This window comes from Sinocyclocheilus rhinocerous, unplaced genomic scaffold (assembly GCF_001515625.1).
Source record: "Sinocyclocheilus rhinocerous isolate Xijiao unplaced genomic scaffold, SAMN03320098_v1.1 scaffold115, whole genome shotgun sequence".
NCBI lineage: Eukaryota > Metazoa > Chordata > Actinopteri > Cypriniformes > Cyprinidae > Sinocyclocheilus > Sinocyclocheilus rhinocerous.
The window spans coordinates 751,384-770,378 of record NW_015650001.1 but is presented as its reverse complement, the minus strand read 5'-3'; the positions used below and the strand labels follow the sequence as shown (position 1 = coordinate 770,378).

General features: G+C 37.7%; 3 protein-coding genes across 3 annotated transcripts in view; 2 read left to right on the top strand and 1 right to left on the bottom strand.

The window, feature by feature from the left end:
• LOC107711149 (dynamin-2) overlaps positions 1-4,639 on the bottom strand; it is a 49,287-nt gene extending 44,648 nt beyond the window's left edge. The window contains exon 1 of the mRNA XM_016516089.1: positions 4,223-4,639. Coding sequence (XP_016371575.1) covers positions 4,223-4,383 — 161 coding nt within the window. The 5' untranslated portion in view covers positions 4,384-4,639. The remainder of the gene's footprint in view (positions 1-4,222) is intronic.
• Positions 4,640-5,621: 982 nt separating this feature from the next.
• Positions 5,622-9,185, top strand: LOC107711213 (queuine tRNA-ribosyltransferase-like). The gene is made up of 6 exons (XM_016516152.1): positions 5,622-5,974; positions 6,065-6,133; positions 7,383-7,521; positions 7,604-7,798; positions 8,832-8,970; positions 9,045-9,185. The coding sequence occupies exons 1-6, from the start codon at positions 5,654-5,656 to the stop codon at positions 9,181-9,183; spliced, it is 1,002 nt and encodes a 333-aa protein (XP_016371638.1). The 5' UTR covers positions 5,622-5,653; the 3' UTR covers positions 9,184-9,185.
• A 1,399-nt stretch (positions 9,186-10,584) lies between these two features.
• kcnt2b (potassium sodium-activated channel subfamily T member 2b) overlaps positions 10,585-18,995 on the top strand; it is a 77,542-nt gene continuing 69,131 nt past the window's right edge. Inside the window, exon 1 of the mRNA XM_016516151.1 lies at positions 10,585-10,726. Within this exon, the coding sequence (XP_016371637.1) occupies positions 10,638-10,726 (89 nt within the window). The 5' untranslated portion in view covers positions 10,585-10,637. The remainder of the gene's footprint in view (positions 10,727-18,995) is intronic.

Sequence of the window (18,995 nt, the reverse complement as noted above, 5' to 3'; positions counted from 1 at the left end):
GATGAGCTTTGTAAAAATTGACGCGTTTCAGAAAGGCGGGGCATAGAGGAGAAACAATAATGTACATTATATGGAAAATAATGTGTTTTTTGAACCTTAAACCGCATAAACACATTGCATTACACCAAATACACAAAATAATGTTTTTTTAAATGTTCTTTTTAGCAACGTCATATGACCCGTTTAAACAAGTTTCATAACGTTTTTGGGCCAGGAAAAGCTTGTTAAAATGCCCTGGTATTTCCAGGTTCTCCATGGCCATATTTATATGGAAAATAATGTGTTTTTTGAACCTTAAACCGCATAAACACATTGCATTACACCAAATACACAAAATAATGTTTGTTTTAAATGTTCTTTTTAGCAACGTCATATGACCCCTTTAAACAAGTTTCATAACGTTTTTGGGCCAGGAAAAGCTTGTTAAAATGCCCTGGTATTTCCAGGTTCTCCATGGCCATATGAACCTGTATATTAAGGACAGTGGATGTGAATGGAAAGTCTTTCAGGACATGTATCCTACACAAGCTTGTGGGTGTGACACGCACATATCAAACAATGATTCATCTATGCAATACATAAAGCCCTTTAACTCTATCATAAAAACACAACAGAGCGACTGTTACAGCCACATGATTGCCAGAGATTTGTGATGGACGTAGATACAGCAAGAAACTAGTGGGTAACAATTATTACACTTCACCACATTAAAGCTCAACAAGTCTTTTTAAAGATTATGTAAGCGACTTCATCCATTTAGTTCGAAACTCGTCCTCCAAAGACATGGCAGTCAACCTGTCTGATTTGGTTTAAAAAAAAATCTATTAGCTTTTTTTTGCTGTTTATAGAGCTTTGGTGGTGCAGTTTTATATCACCCTTTTTACATTTCTAGAAGCAGAAGTCATCTTAGTTGGGTAAGCTTCTATAGTGGTCAACAGAAACTACAACTTTAATAATTATTGCATTCCAATTTTTCTATGACTTTGGGGAACACGAGCGATTGATTATGTTGGTCAGAGAGAGAAAGTTGTCAAATTTGCTGTCACTGCATCAGCCATTTTCTGTCATTTAATTCCAAGGAAATTAGACACAAAGAATGTTGTTTTCAAAATTAAAACACACACACACACACACACACTACAATCTTAGGAAAACGCATGAAGTCTGTGAAAAGGGTCCATAGTGAACCTGACGTGTTCCAAGTACACTTTATTTTCATATTCTACAAAAATTCCAAAATCCAAATGCAATTCCACACATTTCAGGCCACTACAGAAATATACAACACTGAGGAGATGACTCAGGCTTATGAAACTTATGAAATGAGAGGAAAATTGATAATAATATCGGCAACTATTACAGAACTTCACCCTCAGTGAAAGTGAAGGCTTGTGGGTTTAACCACACCACCTTACAATGCCATATGAAAGAGAACAAATTACCACAGAAATAGCTACAAATACACAATAAAATGACAATATTTTACACACTTTGTGTAGTGTGTAGAAATAATAATAATACATACAAAAAAATGATTAATACATACATACATACTCACACACACATATATATATATATATATATATATATATATTAGTGCTGGGCTGTTTAGTCACTATTTAGTGTGGTATTTTTTGACAATATTCACTCATCATGACAGTAAAATAGGGCATTCTAAGTCAATATACTGCAGTATTTCCTCTTTCAATCAGTAGAAAATATGGTTAACACCCGGTCATGCATGAAAAAAAAATACCGTCATGTACCATGAAACCGGTATAATTTTTAAAAATACCGTGATATAAATTTTTGGTCATACCGCCCAGCACTGATATATATATATATATATATTGAATAATAATGTATTGTTGTATAGATTACCTAATGGTTTAGGTCTAATTTCTACTGTCTGTCAGAGCAGTTCTAAGACTGATTGTTTTTCTGTAATGGACAAATCTGCTCAACTTGATTATGAAACCCAAGGTAATGTTGCTATGCATCCTTTGCCACAAGGAAAAAAAAAACCTCTAGAGCTGGTAATGCATGATAATATCATTGAGGAATTACAATACTGTAGCTTATCTCGCAAGAATATCATACAAAACCTGCTTGTATCATGCGTTCTGCATTCGGAGCTAAACAACGGACCCGAATTGGCTTGACAGCATTTCCTAATTACTGCATTTTTGCCATTGCAATTTCTGAAATGAAATTAACACAAAATTCACCAAAAAAATATATAATCCATCAACAAGACTATCGGTAGATTTCAGAACGACAAACAGAAGAAATTTTATGTTAATAATCTCAAAATGGAGACATACTCTGGTCAAAAAAAAGACTAATCAGCTTCACTGATGAAAATTAATACATGCATTCACAAGCTCTCCAGAGATGAACATCCGCATCCATCCATGGGCAATGAAAACTACATTTCAGCCAATCGACTCATACTTCTTCCTCTGCTAAACATCAAAACAAAATTAATTCAAACTGGACCGGAGACAGAGCAGCCGCATCAAGAAGACTGTGGTGAGGAAATGAATGCAGGAAGGTACAGGTCACAAACTAATCTGATGCCAAAGGAAAACCGACAGTAACAAACATCATCTGTCCAAGCATGACTTCCTCTCCCAGATGAGACTGAACAGGGCTTCATGAGAGGCCTGTCAGTGCTGGAGTCTGCTGTGGCACTGACCTATGAATACTGCAAAACAGGTGATTTCACTCTCACCTGTATACACACAGTTCATTCTACCTATTTTTCAGAAGATAAGTACCTGTAGACAGTACTGATTTGAAATGTGCAGATATTACTACATTAAGAATAATAGTATGTATTCCTTTTATAAATCTAAAGTATTATACTATGTAGGTAGGAACGAACAGTTCGTATATAGGATATTATAATCAGTTTTTTTAGTGCAAAATTTTTTACAGTATTCGTATTATTATAATGTGGAAATAATATTAATGTTTCATTTAAATTGCAAAAGGTCTTTACATGTGATTGTACAGCCTACAAATTATTCTGATATATGTGTGTGTGTGTGTGTGTGTACCTGTTTTTCAATTCTGGTGGGGGACTTAAACCTGAATACACACAGACGCATGGGGACTCGTGTCACGGTGGGGACCTAAATTGAGGTCCCCACGGGTAAACAAGCTAATAAATCACACAGAATAAAGTTTTTTGAAAATCTAAAAATGCACAAAGTTTCCTGTGAGGGGTAGGTTTAGGGGTAGGGTTGGTGTAGGACAATAGAATATACAGTCTGTACAGTAGAAAAACCATTACGCCTATGGAGAGTCCCCACAAGGATAGCTGACCAGACATGTGTGTGTGTGTGTGTGTGTGTGAGTGTGAACAGAGAGAGAGAGAGAGAGACTGTAATGCATTATTGCAATGTTTACTTTTGAATGATTTTTTAATTTATTTTTTATTTTAAAACTTTTTTTTCTATGAGAATAATCTCATCACAGTAATGTGGAAATAATATTGATATTTTATTTAAATTGCAAAGTATTTATATGTGGTTGTACAGACTACAAATTATTTGGATTAAAGTAGAACAAATAGAAGTGTATTACAATAATGATAATCTAATAACCTTCAAAAGTGAACATTACCAGGAGGATTATGCAAATATCACGATACATGTATCATTTAGTAGCACATTATATATTAAACTACAGTGCTATTTCCACTTCCAAGGCAGAGTTTTCTATAAGGACGTGTACACAAAAAGCATGACGTCAACGTCCAGAGAAGTGTCAGTGTATTCGCTGCTTGAACGAGGAAATGACTTAAACGCCTTAAACACAGCAGATGAATATCTTATTGGTTTTGATTCCCCTATATGGAACAATACAACTCCCAAGGACACTACGACTTTAACTTCATCTGTCTGTCTGTCTGTCTCTCTCTCTCTGTGTGTGTGTGTGTGTACTGTGCCGCCAACTTCCCCATTTTGCGCTGCGCTCTCACTTTACGACCATTTCACTTCAATGAGTGACGGCGAGCGGCGGCTTACGTCAACTGCGTAACTCCCGTTTGTGAATGACAACCCAAACGAGTGAATCTATCGAGCAGCGAGTATAAAAACAAAGCTGGGAAGTAACAAATGAGACGTTTGTCTTCTTATTAAGTTAGATAAACACAAATACCGCGAGTTGGGCTTTTGCAAGCGATCGAAGAGAAATGGGTAACATAGTAACCAACCTGCCGACGAAATTTTCCAGCACCGAGCTTTTTCCGGCGCTCTGTCCTCCGACCACGGCTATCTGCGGCAGATCCAAGTTACAACTTTGGCCAATGGAACTGAAAGCATCTTGGAGTTTATTGATCAGGGGGATCAAATCCTCCATCCCCCGGTTGCCCATGGTTTCTGACCGTCTCTCAGCGCGCAGGAACGGGCTCGGGTTACTTCCAAGTGTTCAGTTTGCACCCTTCAAACACTTCCAGATCAGTCCGTCAAAGACAAACAACTGATCAAACACTCGCTGACGGGCAGATGCCGCGTATTAGGGCGCATTCGTTAAGATCCGTGCGCTGATCTGAGGATCAATCATTCGTAAACTCACAAAACAAAACTTCTCGCTATCATCCGGTCAGGCGACATCCGACCTCCACCGGTGACGCGAGTCCCGCCTCCTGTCAACAGATGTCGTGAAATCCGATTGGTCCGACGGAACGCCTCCTGGTGTGTTCTGTCTTTTGATTGGCTCGATCTTCGTTTCTGCCGCAAACGACCGACGGAGTGCTATTGGTCGGCTCACGTGTCAATTTCGTTTCAATGAAAAGACTTGAACGTAGGGGTATAGACAATAAAAATTATAATTCTGATTTTAATAATAATATGCATGTATAATTACTGCAAGATCAACATGAGTAAATTAAACGTATTTCAATTTTATAAATTTGAATCATAATTTTCTAAGTATTAGAGCATTATTAAGACATTGTTTGGGCTCTCCAGTTTGTTATACTGTATATCGACTAGTAGAAAAATGCGATATTTAAGCAGAATCGTGCAACATTACACCTATTTTAGAACGATGAACTGGGGCAAGTTCAAGCTCAAACCGGTGCGCAATGTTTTGCTACGGTTTCCGGTTTGAAAGATGTTTCCTGGAAAGGGGTTTGAGATGCGTTTTCTCTTGTTTGGTGGGTGTTATTCACAATAAAAATAATAAGGTCATATAGATCATAACACAGTCTCGGAGGTAAGAAGTGGATTATCCTTCACCTGAAATGTTTGTCTTTTCATCCTGAAATGCGAGGCAAATGTTGGATCACAATAATTAGGAACCACAGTTTCCACAAATCCCTTCACTCGATTGGGATGTTCTCTTTTATTCTGGAGGGCCAGGGCAATGACTGTAACATTGAGCATATTTTGCAGTATTAAACACGTATTTATACTGATTTCATCAGGCTCCAAAAATTCTTCAAGAAGAACACAAAGCATGGCCTTCTCAGCTGCCATAGTTGCTACTCTTGCGTTATCAGAACAGGGTGTTCAACGCACCACCGTTTCCGTTTAAAAAACGTTTTGCACCGTTTTGTCGGAGCTGAACGCAGCCTAGTTGCTTTTGGTAAACGCACCCCTGAGCGGTTTTTGTATTGGTTCATCAAAAAGATCCGACTCAAATGAACGACTCCCAAGTGAATCGGACATCTTTATTCAAAATGGCTGCGCCCATACCCAGCAGCACACATGAGTGTGAAGACAGTATGGCATCAGTGAAGGCTGTGTCCTCTGCTGCTCCTCTCGCTCTTCGTATCGTGGCGGAGTGCCCCGTGAGTAAGGCGAGAGCCTGCACTCTTACTCTCCCGCACTGCGCTGTCTACGCCCCGGTGTTTATGCCCGTGGGCACTCAGGGTACCCTGAAAGGCATCACTGTGGACCAGCTGGAGGATCTGGACTGTCAGATATGCCTGGGAAACACGTATCATCTGGGCATGAGGCCGGTATGAGCGAAGAAACGCTTTAAATTGTCAAAGTGTTTCATCAATGCACAATGTTTTAAACTTACCTAACTGTGATTGTGTCCCTAACAGGGTCCCGAGTTAATAGAGAAAGCCAATGGATTGCATGGATTTATGATGTGGAATAGAAATCTCTTAACGGTAATTCTTCTTCTCCTTCTTTTTCTTCTTTTCAAACTATTCCCAAACACCAGAAGAAGTAGTAATAGTAAAATGTAGGATACGATTATTTGTGTATTTCACGCGCTGCTTATGCAGATTTCGCAGAGTGTCCGTTTGATGGATAGAGCAGATTGGAAAAGTTATGGAAATGACTAAAGTCTTAAAAAATATTCTGTTTTTATTGTAAATATTATCAAGCCAGCATGAAACACCAGTCTGTCCAGTTGAAGTCTCATCGGAAATATTTACATACTACTACTACTAGTAAAAATAAAATAAATTTGCCCCAACGGTTTCTATAAAATAATGTACAGATATCTTCTCTAGTAATAATGACTTCCTGGAAAGGCCTTGGAAATTAAGAAGACCAGTGGTTCTCAACTTTTTGATGTGATGACCCCAGTATTTCTAATGTAATTGTGACAAAGTTGTTTGTTTTCAAACCTTTTTTTTTTTTAATAGGCAGAAACAGAGTAATGATATTTTAATTTAATGAGCCATGATTAATTTTCATTGCTGAATAGTAACTGTTTACATGTAATATGGATTAGGTAATCAGATTCCAAAAATTACATGCTTGTAATTAGATTACATTTTAAAGTGCATATAATCAGATTATTTTTATACAGTATGATTACTTTTTATTCACACATTATTTTGACCTAAAACATTTATTTAAAAAAAGTTACTATTTGAATAGTAAATACTTAAAATAGATTTTAAGTTACTATTACAATAATTTAACAACACATTTTGCATGTTCACTGTTCTCTGATGTTAATAGTCACACTGTTATGCAGGTAAACAGATACAATATTAGTGTTCATTAGTGTAATTTTTTTAGGTTTACAGTTTTACCAGATAATTAATTAATTTTTCAACAACTCACGAACCCCTTGCAGTTCCTTCACGAACCCCAGTTTGGAAAACCCTGATGTTTAATGCACTTCATGTTGTTCATAATAAAGAAGAGAATATAATTTTTTTCTCTTTGTATTTTTATATCAACATTGTTCAAAATATTCTCATTCGAACAAGTTGTCAAAAGTAAAAAAGCAGTCAGAATATATGTAATCTAATAGATCAGGTTACTAACTAAAATTCTCATCATGTAATCTGTAATCAGTAACAGACTATAATTTGTAAGTAATATACTCGGCACTGTTCATTTTGTCCAGGAATTTCAAGAACTGCAAGTTCTGTGTTTCACCTGTGTTTCTTTTAATAGGACAGTGGCGGGTTTCAGATGGTGTCTCTAGTGGAGCTGTCGGAGGTGACGGAGGAGGGCGTCAAGTTCTGTTCCCCTTATGATGGGAAGGAAATCCTGCTCACTCCTGAGCAGTCCATCGCCATACAGAACAGCCTGGGTATGAATCATGTTACAGATCTCTTAACATGAGCATTCAACAAATGCTCATTGAAATCTCTGTGACTCTGCAACGTGTGCAGGTTCAGACATCATGATGCAGCTGGATGACGTGGTCAGCAGTACGGTGAAAGGGCCGCGGGTGGAGGAGGCCATGCACCGCTCTGTGCGCTGGCTGGACCGCTGCATCGCAGCAAATAAGAATCCAGATCGACAGAACCTGTTCGCCATTATTCAAGGGGGGCTTGATGCCAAACTGCGCAAGGCCTGTTTAGACGGTAAGCGCTGTGTGACTGCATGTGATCACTGGACATCAAAAGTGTGTCTGTTATGATGTGGCAGTATTGCATTAGCAGTGTAAAATCCTATTAAAATACACGACCGTTCAACTGAGGTTCAGGTCAGTACGATTTTTTTTTTTTTTTTTAAGAAATTCATACTTTTATTTAACAAGGACACATTAAGTTGATCAAAAGTGAGATTAAAGACATACACTATCGGTCAAAAGTTTGGGATCAGAACGATTTTTTATGTTTTTTACAGTATGCTCATCAAGGCTGCATTTATTTGATCAAAAATACAGGAAAAATGTTTATATTGTGAAATATTATTATGATTTAAAATAAAAATGTTCTATTGAAATATACATTAAAATCTAATTTATTCCTGTGATCTTTTTAACTTTTTATTCATCAAAGAATCCTGAAAAAAGTACCGCAGTTTCCAAAGAAATATTTGGCAGCACAACTGTTGCCAACATTGATAATTCTAATAATAAAGCAGCATATTAGAATGATTTCTGAAGGATCATGTGACACTTCATACTGGAGTAAAGATACTGAAAATTCAGATTTGTCTTCACAGGAAGAAATTTCAATATATGCAGATAGACAACAGCTTAAACCTTAATATTTCACAGAATTACTGTTTTACTCTATTTTTTTTATCAGATAAATGCAGCCTTGGTGAGCATAAAAGATTTTCCAAAAACATTAAAAATCCCCAAACTGTTGAACTTAAGTCACACTTCAGAATAGCATTACGACATTATTAGAGACAAAATATCAAACCGAAAAAAAAAATGCTTCTCAGAACAAACTTTAATTTTCGGAACCCTTTTTGCAAAGACTTTTAACCAGCTGGTGTCACAGTGATTTTTAGTGGATGTATGAAGTCAGTTCTCCTCACAGATGTAGTTTTCACATTAATGATGAACATGATCCATTAACAAGTGACAAACACAAACCTGAAGCATTAATCATAATTACGATACACCTTACTAGAACCTATCTGTTCCGTTTCCTCACTCAGAAATGACCAAGCGTGATGTGCCAGGCTTCGCCATTGGAGGCTTGAGTGGGGGAGAAGAAAAGGATGACTTCTGGAAGATGGTGACTCTGAGCACAGACCACCTCCCCAGAGAAAAGCCCCGCTACCTCATGGGAGTCGGGTAAGCCCCACTTCCTCTGAAACTCTGCTTTTTCATCATTATTCGCAAGTGTTAAGTCTGTTTATGTGTTTTAGCTATGCACTAGACCTGGTGGTCTGCGTTGCCTTGGGCTGTGATATGTTCGACTGTGTTTTCCCGACTCGAACAGCAGTAAGTGATGGATTTCTGTTGACATCCCTTTCTATTACAGTGTACATAAACTGTCTATTGTAATATACCTGCACATACAATTGTCAATGAGACTTTAGTCTTTGCAACTTTACAGATCTTCTTTATGCACCAAGAGCTTGTAACACTCCAAAGAGAAAGGAAAACTTGAAATCGCATCATATGACCCCTTTAAGTCCAGTGATGTAAAGCTGAATTTTCAGCATCATTACTCCAGTCTTCAGTGTTACATGATCCTTCAGAAATCATTCTGAGATGTTGATCTGATTAAGCTTTTCTTATTATTATCAATGTTGAAACCATTTGCACTTTTTTTTCTGGAAACCTTGATACATTTTTTCAGCATTTTATAATGAATAGACAGTTCAAAATAACAGCATTAAAATATAAATCTTTTGTAACATTATAATTGTATTTACTGTCATTTTTGATCAATTTATTGCATCCTTACTGAATAGGAGTACCGGTATTTAAAAATGCTCAAACATTTGAATGGTAGTGTATATGTGTACCATGGTATTATCTGATAACATCACCTTAGCCTTTCCCTGAATGTTCTGTTATTGTGTTGTTTGATGAGAATCTCTCTAACGCCACAACTGAACAGATGTGCCTGTAAAAAACCCATCAAAACCTTTAAAGGTTGAGATTGAGGGTATATTAAACCTTTCAGGGGCTAAACGCGATTGATTTATTGGTCTTCTTCCGCAGGCAGCCGCTAGGGGGCAGAGCGCTCAAAATCTCCCTGTATTACAGCATCAGAGCTGCACTGAAGGCTGGATTCTGTTCCAGGGTTGAAATCGAATGTGACAACACAATTTCACTTCTTTGATTATAATTGCATTATTGTGCAAACTGCATATGCATGCGGATCAAGCATGTCAAACACCGCAACAGCTGCTTATTTGCGAACCTATCCCATTCTCCAGTTTGAGTGTGTAATTCACTGCACTATACTTGGTAAAGTCTTGTGAAATGGATAATTTATGGCAGTGACAAAAATGAGGTTTCTCATCACCTGCATGCTTTTTTGATTGACATATCAGGCAAAAAGCGGAGTTGTCGACTTTTCTCATGCATTTTCCAACAATGCAGCAGACGAAATGACTGCAAGCGGGTTGCAAGTACATGTATTATAAAAAAATGAACTCTCCCACCCCTCAAAATAGCACATGCCTCAATCAATACAGGACAATGGTGAAATAATGCACTGCAGCAATAACTGGCAACTGCTTCAGCTGATGTGAACCCGCTTGTGTCAGCAGTGGACGGGATGTCCAGACAGGCTCTGTGTCTCGTCTCAGCTGCTGAGCTCAGGGAGGCACCAGTTGCTCAGTCGCTGCTGTGATAGTGGATCTAGACCCGTGTCCCTCGTTCCTGAGTGATGACAACACTTTCTGTACGCGAGCGACCAGAAACAATCACGGCGGAGGGATAAACGAGGGCGAAGGCGTTGGCATTTCCACGCCGCGTCGGTTTGTGCGCTTTGCTGAGTGACTATGGTGGAGCTGGAGAAGGAGGTTCTGCCGCTGCCGCCACGGTACCGGTTCCGAGACCTGTTGCTCGGGGACTGGCAGACCGACGACAGGTAGAGCAACTTCAACTCCTCAGCTTATGTTTGCATGCGTGCTTTAACAACGACACACGCTTAAATAACTGCATATGAGCACTGCACAGGGAATCACATTAGTATCAGCAATAGCATTAGTGTGAGTATAGCATAATAGTACGTAGTATGAGTATACATTAAGTATACAATTTGCATTAATAATAGCCATAGTATATTAGTATAGGAGCATGTGTAACCTACTGGTATTGGTTATATCAATTCGTAAGACAATTTAAATGCTGTTAGTACTGGTAGTAGTTTTAGTAATAGCCTATATCACTAGTATTATAATGAGCATTAGTAGCTATTAATAGTGTTAGTATCAGTGTGAGCATTAGTATGATGAGTATGTATTGTACATCCTGGCTGTGTCTTAAAACGTATTAAATGCTGTCTAGCTAGGCAGCACACTAGGTTTTTAAACAGCCTCTATTTATCCTGCCTTGCGTAGTTGTTTTAGGCAGTCTGGTCACATTTTGATGTCTTTGACTTTAACAGCCCTTTTGCCAACAGCAAAAGCTTACTATTATTAGTATTAGTGTGAGAATACACTAAGTGTTCCAAATTAGGTTAGAAATAGCAATAGTTTTAGTGTGTGTATAGCCTAACGACAGTATAGTATAGTATAGTATACATTAGTAACCTAATGGTATTGGTTATGTCACTAATAGACATCGATGTTAATAAGATAATTGGAATGCTATTAGTTTTTGTATTCGTTTTAGTAATATAATTAGTATTATGATGAGCATCAGTAGCTACTAGTGTTATTAGGATTATTAGTAGACTGTTACCATACTAGTATTAGGATCAACGTGAGCATTAGTATAATTCTGGCAGTCTTAAAACTTATTAAGCATCTTGTGATGCCCACAAATAGTGTCTTGCTAGGCAGCACACTAGGTTTTGAGACACAGACTGTGTTTATCCTGTCTTGTGTGGTTGTTTCATGCAGTCTGGTCACACTTTGATCTCTTTGACTTCAACAGCCTTTTTACAGACAGTATTGATATTAATAAAAGCCAGAGTATTAGCATTAGATTGAGTAAGAGTGTGTATTAGTATGCTGTTAGTATTAGTATGAACATATAGTAAGTATTCCAGTTGGTATAAAATAGTATTAGTATGCATGCTAGTATGGACATTGGTAGGCTAACTACATTTATAATACAATACACATACTTATTAATCTATTCACTATTAAACAGAAAATGTGATGCATTAAAACACTTAACAAACAACCAATTTCAGATATAACAAATGTGAAAATAAAATGCATTTTAACCTACAACTACAATGAAAATAGATAATGCATTACAGCATTTACATGAATATTAAAATGCATTACACATAAAGGTTGCAAGTAAAGTGTTAACAAACATTTATATGGGCATTTATTAGTGTTGGTGTCTGTGTGATTAGTAAACTGTTACCATAGTATTAGTATTATTGTTAGTATGAGAAGTGAGCATTAGTATTGTACATTTTGGCTGTTTTAAAACTCTTTGTGATGCCCACAAATGCTGTCTTTCTAGGCAGCACGCCACGTTTTAAGCCAGTCTCTGTTTTGCATAGTTGTTTTATGCAGTCTGGTCACATTTTGATCTCTTTGACTCCAACAGCCATTTTACAGACAACAAAAGACGAAGTGACAAGTGTTTGGGTTTGTGCATGCTTGTGTTCTGTCTATCTCATGTGTTGATGTTTTTACACCTCAGATGGTATTAGTGCCTGTCTGTCTGTTTTTCATGCCATGTGCATTTCCTGCAGAAAACTACTGGATTGAATATTTGTAACTGATCATTTGAAAGAGTGTTCAGTGCTTTCTTTAATGATGTTGACTGCAAAACCAAAGTACATTGTGAATGCTGCAGCACCTAAATGTACACATGAGCTAAATACGCCATTTAGACAGACAGTGGGAAATAAAATCAGCATTTTATGCTTGAAACTCCGTTGCTAGGTGAGGACTGAGGACCAAAACACTTTAGTCCTTTAGAAAGATAAGAATGAGTTTCTCCCTCACTTCTGGTCTTCCTGAGTGGGCGTTTAAAATGCACTAATTGGTGAGCGCTCATTCGTAAGGGGGTTAAAAGTAGGGGACATGTCTTGTTGATGTTTTTACACCTCAGATGGTATTAGTGCCTGTCTGTCTGTTTTTCATGCCATGTGCATTTCCTGCAGAAAACTACTGGATTGAATATTTGTAACTGATCATTTGAAAGAGTGTTCAGTGCTTTCTTTAATGATGTTGACTGCAAAACCAAAGTACATTGTGAATGCTGCAGCACCTAAATGTACACATGAGCTAAATACGCCATTTAGACAGACAGTGGGAAATAAAATCAGCATTTTATGCTTGAAACTCCGTTGCTAGGTGAGGACTGAGGACCAAAACACTTTAGTCCTTTAGAAAGATAAGAATGAGTTTCTCCCTCACTTCTGGTCTTCCTGAGTGGGCGTTTAAAATGCACTAATTGGTGAGCGCTCATTCGTAAGGGGGTTAAAAGTAGGGGACATGTCTTCGTAAATGGTGCGACTACTTCAGGTGATAATTCCTCGTATGAAACAGCCTCCATTTGACAGTTTCAAAGGGATCTCATTACCGAAATCATATCTAATCACCCTCACCTACTGGGGATTGATTCTGCTATTTGCCTATCAGAGAGCGTGCGGGGGTGGCGAACGCCATCGTTTTTCGCTCTCCCTGTGGATGCGTTTTGTAGTACAGCTGATTAAGATAGAGAAGCTTGTTTCCTGTACAGACAACCCACTGAACACTGCCACTGAATACAGCTTACAATCCAATTCTGTGTGTGTGTGTGTGTGTGTATGTGTGTGTGTGTGTGTGTGTGTGTGTATGTGTATGTGTATGTGTATGTGTGTGTGTGTGTGTGTGTGTGTGTGTGTGAAACATTAACCTGCTCAACCTGGCTCCCTGAGGACTTCACATAAGGACGTCTGGCTCCTTCGGCTCTGAATTAAACAGGAAGACCTCAGAAAGGTCCAAGTAGGCAAATCACTTTATGCCAATTTAAACAGAATGTGGGCATTAAAGGAATCCAAATTCTGTCATCATTTACTGGCTCTTCAAACTCATATGCTCTTATTTTTTCATGCAGCATAAAAGGAGACTTTTTGAAGAATCATCATGCTGCTCTTTTCCATCTGATGACTGTTTATAGCGATAACTATGATGATTCAAAAAGCATCATTAGAGTAGTCCGTAGGACTTGTGTACTATATTTCAAGTCTTCTGAATCTATATGTTAGTTTTGTTTGCGAAATAGACCAAAACATTATTGTTTCCTAAAAGCCTTTAGCTTCGGCTCTCAAACAAATATGGGGTTGTTAGACATGTCAAATCTCACGTCAGTGTGGTTTGGTAATGAAGCATGCGAGAACTATAACATATTTGATTTTCTAGTTACTTTTAAGGATTTTTATGCTGTTCTCTTTACAAGAACCAACTGTTTCAGTGATCAAACTGAGCATAGTTTACATTAACTTTTTTGTCTGGACTATAGAGTGCATATCTCTTTTTAATTGTGTTAGTATCGCAGTCCTCTTCACATTTACACTGTTGTTTCTAGAAGTCCAATTATATTAATAGCAACAACAACAACAACCATGTTTTTAATATTTATTCTACACTACAATAGTGAAGTTAGAATACTAATAAGTTATGCCTAAACCCTCAAGCCTTTATTTCGGTGGAAAACTGAAGTGAGTGTTTTGTTAACAGGTTATAAAATAACAGGTTTATAAAAGCTTTTCATTGTAAATCTGATGCTGTTAACATTTGTCCAAAACGTCAGAAATTATGCAAGTGTGCAGATGTGAACACGGCACATGTTCCCAAATATATGTTAAACCTGCTTAATTATGTCACCTAAATCCCCTAAATTATGGCTTAGGGACTTAATGATGTTTCTAAAAACATATAAAAAAAATTTTTTTCTCAGGGGATCAACTATAAATTTTGATAAAATATGGGACCCTTAATTAACCTATGTTGATAAAAATGTATTCTTCCATCTTTAAAGGCACTTAAGTAATCCCCCACCCCCCAATTTATTGAAATAATAATTTTTATTCAAATTTTTTTTTTTTTCTTTTCCTCTCTTTCTTCCCTGATTTACATTTTACTTTTATTGTTACATGAATACTTGTATATTTGTGTACATTGCATGTCTGTATCATCATTAATTCTTTATTCTGCTTTGTATATGCTTTTAATTTCTATAATTATAATTTCTAATAATAATTTAAAAAAAATACTTAATTACTGCTCTGAGATGCTAAAACGGTGAATCGTGCTTGTAGAAGAACACAGTGACATGCATGAAACCTTCACCTTTGCAATTTGATAATCCCACTAAGCCATATTGCAATTGTGATTTCATATCGATCAATTACCGATATAATTATAAATCGATATAATTTGATCTTTATTCCAGTGGGCCACCTTTTATTTCAGGGATGTGCTCTATGAACTGCCGTCTGTATGAAAAACATCAAAAGAGCTGCATGAAGATTTTTCAGGAATGATTCTTTTAGGTTTTTTTAATGGACCAAAATAACAGCATACTGGTTTGGAATGACATCAGGGTGAGTAAATAAAGAATTTTCGTTCATTGGTTAAACTATTTATTTAGACAACGTTTGGCCCCAGTGGTTGTTGTTGAAGCCCAGTGGAGAGCCATTGGAGTTTGGCAGCAGCGCATGAAGTGTGTGTGTGTGTGTGTGTACCTACTTATCTGCCATATTTGTACCCAGAAGTGAGCAGAATCTGACAAAATATGCTTTTGGGGTTGACTTCTAGTAATGTCACAATCAAATAAACAAAGTGTGTGTGTGTGTGTGTGTGTGTGTGTGTGTGTGTGTGTCAGAGGCAGTAATTCCTCGTCCCTGGAGATCCCGTGGCATTGTGTTCCACACTATCACCTCCTTACATGAATAACAAATGTCTGGATAGCTAAATAGATAGACAATACACAGTGGCCTTCTGCAATTCTTAGGTCTTCCCTGTGATCCATAAAATGGTGTCCTGGTGGGTGGAAAGGGTATTTTGTGCAGTTGTCCTTCTTTTAAGAAGCAAACAATGCCCATAAAAAAAATGGTTTGTAGAACTGAGCTTCATTTTAGAATCTCAGAATTGCTTCACTCTTTCAAGAACAAATGTTAACTAAGTTGTTTGAAAATTAGATTTCCAGCACTTTCTAAATGACAAAAACCTAGAAGGATGAGCAGAAAATGTTGAAGAGAAGCTTATTTAAAGTGATAATTCACCCAAAAATGTAAAATCTGTAATTATTTTTACCCATCCTGACTGTTATTGTGTGACCTTATTTTTTCAGTGTGACATTATTAAAAAAATTAAAGATATTTTGAAGAACGCTGAGGTTCCAAACAACTCCATTGACTTTGTTCATGAGGGCGAGTAAATGATAGAACATTTTAATTAAGATATTTTGTAGAATCTTGGTAACCAAATAGTTTCTGGTCCCCATTGACTTCCATAGTATTTTCCCCATTTGGTTACCAACATTCTTCAAAATAATTTTTATGTTCAGCAGAAGAAATGAACTCATACAAGTTTGTAACAACTTGAGGGTGAGTAATGATGACATTTGGACAACATTCAGACAACATTTGAAGAAATACTCGAGTATCTAAGTAATTTATTTGTTACTTATATAAATAATACTTATTTGTTAAAAACGTGTTTAGCAAATTATTTTTCAATTCACACAAAATAGACTGACTCCCTAATAAAAAAAATCTTTGTTCAAGTTACTTTTTGTTAGAAGAATTTTTGCAGGTTGGATTTCTTATAGCATATAATTATATCAAATTCCAGTGACAACACAACATCCCATTGGCTGTCTGACAGGAAATGGAGCATTGCCACTAATGTCAGGTTGTATTTACTCTTCTAAAAGTGGCAGAAGGTACAGAGACGTTAGGGAAAAGCAAGTAGCTATTTGAGGGAAATACCTGACAAACATTGTGTCAGAAGGACTTGATTAGGTTCGAGCAGAAGGCATTAAGTTCCGGGGAATGAAGTGCGGGAGAAAGCTGAGCGGCGATTAATAGTGACAGACAGGTTAATTCAGCGTCCAACTCCGCCAAAGCTTGTCCTACATGTCTCACACCTCTCACTTCTATTAATCTCCCACGCAAGTCTCTAGTGCACACACACACGTAAACACACGTATGCCTACATATATAAATGCAACAACACTCTGCCAGCCACTTCTATCCTCTTGATTTTTGCTAAACACGCTTGTGTTTTTAACTTCTGTTTTGAACTGTTTCCCCTGCTTCTCATTCCCTGAACTCTGCGTGTGTTTGTTCAGATTACTTGAGTGCCTTTTCACATATAACGCATATAGAGAGCCTCATTTCCTCCACACTCTTAAAAATTAAGGTTTTAATTAGTGGTCGACCGATATATCGCCAATAATTGGCCGATAAGTTTTCCTATTTGGCCGATGCGTTCGAGGCGGGACTTTTATTTTGACGGCGCTGAGAACGGCAGCGACTGAGCACACAATGCTCACTTTCTCCCTCTTGTTCGCTGTCGTCGTTTAACAGTTCTTTCTAATACGGATAGAAGTCTGTCTAATAATCAGATAGAATGGTTTTTATATTGTAGTAATAGAAAGGCAAACATTATAATACTTCCTTGTTTGCGGTCAGCATTCAGCAAATAGGTGTCACGGCGCGGTACAGAAAACACACCGTGTAAACAGGGGTCTGGCCAGGGGAACGGCAGAGCGGGGATGGAGTAGGGGGAGGGATGGGGGGCCCAGGTCCGTGTGGTAGCGGGGGACCTGGGGACTGGGGCAGAGCCGGTGAAATGGGCACCCAGGGCAGAACCAGTGGCCACCACAGCGGTGTGTATGGAGCTGCCGCCTTGAAAAGAACGGAGGCGAGTTCCACCGCCTCGGGGGAACTGCGAGCGGGCACCGCCGCCTCGGGGGAACTGCGAGCGGACACCGCCGCTTCCGGAGTCTTGTGAGCTGACAACAAACTTCCCAGAATACTGAGTTCCCTGTTGTTTACAGTGTTTACTTCCTTTTTAATTATATTATTTATTAAATATTTATTTATTTGTGAAAAATACTTTGTCATCTGAAGTATAAGTATGTTTATTTGAAGGGGTCATCGGATGCAAAATTCACTTTTGTTGTTGTTTGAACATAAATGTGTGTTGGAAGTGAGTGTAAACATCCATCCTATAATGATAAAAAAATCAACCCTGTGGTTTTTTTAAAATCCCTATTTTAAAATCCCCTTTCTCAAATCAGGCTGTTTTGAGATTCTTGTCAGAATGACGTAGTTCTGCACATGCCCCTCCCACGTTAGTTGATTGACAAGGCCGTCTTACGGCCGCAGTGTCTTTTAGTACGGCCAGCTGGATCATATTAGACTCCGATGATCAATTTTAAAACATTTGAAAAGCAAGTCACGTAAAGATTGCTTTCAGTTTATGATGTTAATACTATCTCCAACCAGGAGAGGTCGCTAGTTTCCAGCCACTCCCCTATTAATTTCAGCGTAGTAGGATGTGCACCCTAATGTAAACATTCACTAACATTAGCAAATAATAAATGAAAAACTGACCATGAAAACAGTATTTTCAAGTCAAGATGGTAAACAGATTATCTTTTTACCAAGTTCAAGGGGATACCCATATGTTTGGATTGTTTGGAAATCTGTATTTTATTTAAATCGCCATCACACCACTGCTCACAAACAACGGGGACGCCAGAGTTGCACTTACCTCAAATTTCAGAGGTCTTTGGGGACGGAAAGACAAGAATTGCTATATGGATTAATATGACGATTAAACTTCAAAAGGCTACGATTTCACTGAATAAACTTGATAAATAAAATTATTTCGGCCATCGGCCACCCTGCTTTCCAAGATATCGGCATCAGCATCGGCTGTCAAAAAACCAATATCGGTCGGTCACTAGTTTTAATGGTATTGATGGTTCCATGAAGAACCTTTAACATCCATGGAACATTTCCATGCTCAAAAGGTTGTTTATAGTGGTTATTTTGGGAACTGTTCAATGAAAGATTCTGTGGAAAACTCAAAATGGTTCTTCTATGGCATTGCTGAGAAAACCCTTTTGGAATCATTTTTTTTTTTTTTTTCAAAAATAATCAGCGTAGACAAAAGTGAATAAGTGAAGCATTAACAATATACAATGTCAAAAAAAATAAAAATAAT

What these genes read in the sequence shown, in the direction of transcription:
- LOC107711213 (XM_016516152.1), top strand. Translation starts at nt 5,654, where the DNA reads ATGAACGACTCCCAAGTGAATCGGACATCTTTATTCAAAATGGCTGCG. An exon ending in GGAATAGAAATCTCTTAACG is followed by an intron (nt 6,134 to 7,382) that starts GTAATTCTTCTT and finishes TTCTTTTAATAG; the next exon opens with GACAGTGGCGGGTTTCAGAT. An exon ending in GCGCAAGGCCTGTTTAGACG is followed by an intron (nt 7,799 to 8,831) that starts GTAAGCGCTGTG and finishes TTCCTCACTCAG; the next exon opens with AAATGACCAAGCGTGATGTG.